Source organism: Callithrix jacchus, chromosome 10 (assembly GCF_049354715.1).
Source record: "Callithrix jacchus isolate 240 chromosome 10, calJac240_pri, whole genome shotgun sequence".
Taxonomy (NCBI): Eukaryota; Metazoa; Chordata; class Mammalia; order Primates; family Cebidae; genus Callithrix; species Callithrix jacchus.
The window spans coordinates 116,733,520-116,737,000 of record NC_133511.1 but is presented as its reverse complement, the minus strand read 5'-3'; the positions used below and the strand labels follow the sequence as shown (position 1 = coordinate 116,737,000).

At 41.3% G+C, this 3,481-nt stretch overlaps 1 protein-coding gene across 1 annotated transcript; it reads left to right on the top strand.

Moving 5' to 3' along the window:
- The first annotated feature begins 1,228 nt into the window (after positions 1–1,228).
- On the top strand, positions 1,229–3,211 carry LOC100405734 (olfactory receptor 5A2). Its single transcript, XM_008990487.6, has one exon. The coding sequence runs from the start codon at positions 1,229–1,231 to the stop codon at positions 2,186–2,188; it is 960 nt and encodes a 319-aa protein (XP_008988735.2). The 3' UTR covers positions 2,189–3,211.
- The last annotated feature ends 270 nt before the right edge of the window (positions 3,212–3,481 follow it).

The window sequence follows — 3,481 nt, the reverse complement described above, 5'->3', positions numbered from 1 at the left end:
ATTCCTAAGCTAAAGCAGTTGGGCTGCCTCCACCTCCCAAAGTCCTGGGATTACATGAGTGAGCCACTGCACCAGTCTGTTTTTTTTTTTTTTCATTTTGATCTTACATCAGTGCCAGTCTGTGTTTCTTAACTGCCGGATATACATGGGCTTATCTCTTGTCTTCATAGTGATCATCTGATCGAATCAAAGTTGTCCCTTGCTTATCACTGTCTTTAAATACTGAATGAAACTTCTCCTCCTTGCTGCTTTTCTTGCCCAGGAAATATTGATTGCTGTTGGTTCTTGACCAGCATGCTCAGCCCATCTCAGTCAGCTTAGGTACTGCTCCCTTTTCCCTTTCATGGAGACATGTTCATATCCCTTCTTTCCTATAATTGCGCTGACTGTGCTAGTCCAAATTTTGATTGTTCTATGAATTTTGTGCAATGACTTGTATTAAAGACATTACATAATTAGAATAAATTTTCTGGTCTTAAGCATGCTAAGTGTGTGCATATATATATATGTATGCACAAACATATACATATATACAATTATCCCTGCATGTACATACATATAACATACATACACAAATATACATATACACACAACACACACACACAAACACACTTTTTTTCCCCACTTAGTTTTACTACCTAGAAGAACAGATTGTTAGACTGTTGCATGGATTTCCTCCCCCAAAATGGAACACGTCAAAAATTATGGCCCATTGTATTCAGTTCCCTTCTTTTGAGTTATTATACTAAAGATCTATAACAAATAAAATGCCTAACTTTATTTACTTTATTTATTTATACTTTATTTTCAAGTCAGAAAGACTAAAAAAGCCACAAGGAGCCCAAGTTCAAAGCGGTACTTCAAACTCATCTGATTCAACCCTCTCATTTCCCATTTGGGAAAATGAGAATCTGGAGAAGTGACATTTTCAAAGCCCCAGCAGGTTTATGAATGGAGCCGAAGACAAAACTCAGGCTTCCAACTTCCAGTCAGTTTCTACTTTATTGTTAGATGGATTCTCTTTTGGTCAACAAGCATAGAGCCTATGGATTATTCTAGGCTGACTTCCTCTGAAAAGTCTTGGCCTAGCAGGTGGCTAGGCTTTAACTGGGTGTTGTTTTACTGGGTGCTGACTGTTTGCATGATCTTCCAGGAAATACCCCCTCTTATAATAACAAACAAAATCTAACGACAAGATTCTTCTTTCCTTTATGCAGGAGGCAGGCCTATGGCTGTAGGAAGGAACAACACAATTGTGACAAAATTCATCCTGCTGGGACTTTCAGACCATCCTCAAATGAAGATTTTCCTTTTCGTGTTATTTCTGGGGCTCTACCTCCTGACGTTGGCCTGGAACCTATGCCTCATCACTCTAATCAGAATGGACTCTCACCTGCATACACCCATGTACTTCTTCCTCAGTAACCTGTCTTTCCTGGACATCTTCTATGTGTCCTCCACTGCCCCTAAGATGCTCTCTGACATCATCACAGAGCAGAAAACCATTTCCTTTGTTGGCTGTGCCACTCAGTACTTTGTGTTCTGTGGGATGGGGCTGACTGAGTGCTTTCTCCTGGCAGCTATGGCTTATGACCGGTATGCTGCAATCTGCAACCCCTTGCTTTATACAGTCCTCATAACCCATACACTTTGTTTAAAGATGATGGTTGGTGCCTATGTGGGTGGATTCCTTAGTTCTTTCATTGAAACATACTCTGTCTATCGGCATGATTTCTGTGGGCCCAATATGATCAACCACTTTTTCTGTGACCTCCCTCCAGTCCTGGCTCTGTCCTGCTCTGATACCTTCACCAGCCAGGTGGTGACCTTCACAGTGGGTGTTGTCGTTGGAATAGTCTCTGTGCTAGTGGTCCTCGTCTCCTATGGTTACATTGTTGCCGCTGTTCTGAAGATCAGCTCAGCTACAGGTAGGACCAAGGCCTTCAGCACTTGTGCCTCTCACCTGACTGCTGTGACCCTCTTCTATGGTTCTGGATTCTTCATGTACATGCGACCCAGTTCTAGCTACTCCCTAAACAGGGATAAGGTGGTGTCCATATTCTATGCGTTGGTGATCCCCATGGTGAATCCCACCATCTACAGTTTTAGGAATAAGGAGATTAAAAATGCCATGAGGAAAGCCATGGAAAGGAGCCCCATGATTTCTCACAGTCGACCATTTTTATGACCTTGGGCTAATGTTTACAGTGAAGCTGTGAGCTGGGTCAATTGTGCAGACATTTACGTAATTTTGAACTAGTTGATCTATAGAAGGAGTTATTGTGAATTGGGCTTTTTTCCCACTTCCTAAGATTTCAATTTGGCCATTGTTGCTTTGTAAAATGAATAGCATTGTACAGTTTGAGGTTTTAAATGCTCTGTTTAGCAGAAAACTTCACCACGACAAAAACACCCTGGAATAGCAAAACAGAGTTTATTTGTATAGCAGGAGAATCTTGAAAAAATGTTAGTCCAGCATTTAGTGTGGTGATCTTTAGGGTATGACAGGGTGTACCGACGTGAAGAGGATGATGCTTTTTCTAAACACAGTTTTCCTTCTTCTGAAATTCTCAAATGCTTTCATTAGAGCTCTTGAAAACCACAGGCAGACACCTTCCCATGTTTCAGAATCATGGCGGTATAAGCCCCAGTGACTGATGGGAGAGTTTTAATACTCTTTAGCTGCATGAAGGCAGGAATTCTGATTTGGGCCTTGATATAATTTGGATATTTGTCCCCACCCATATCTCATGTCAAATTGGAATCTCCAGTGCTGGAGGTGGGGTCTGGTGGGAGGTGTTTGAATCCTGGGAGGTATATTCCTCACTGCTTGGTGCTATATTCATGATAGTGAGTTCTTGAGAGAGCTGGTCATTTAAAAGTGTGTAGCACTCCTCCCTGCCCGCACCACTTTCTCTCTCCTCTCACTCTGTCTCTCTCTTGCTCGGGCTTTTGCCATGTGATATGTCTGCTCCCCCTTTGCCTTCTGTCATGATTGTAAGCTTCCTGAGGCCTCCCTAGAAGCTGAGCTGATGCCAGCACCATGCTTCCTGTAAAGCCTGAAGAACTGTGAGCCAATTAAATCTCTTTATCAATTACCTAGCCTAAGGAATATTTTTACAGCAGTGCAAGAACAGACTAGTATAGGCCTTAATGACTGAACAAACAACTCTTGGCCAATTCAATCAACTACAAAAAGAGGTCACTAAAACAATTTAAATAAAACCAAGGAATTTATTGCTTAAGCCCAAAGTGACAGCTTTCTAACCAACAATTAATGTTTCTTAGGAATCTAAAGGGAAGCATACACTCATTTGGAATGAAAAGTTCTCTATTTTTGCCAGGGTTGTGATAAATTATAGAAGAGAACTTAGCTAAGGCGTTGAAGAAAATAATTTTTCTCCTCTACATTTTCTCAGAACTTGTTATGTGTCTTTGAGCTGGCAGTAAAGAACTCGAATAAATTTATTCAGCTGTGGCC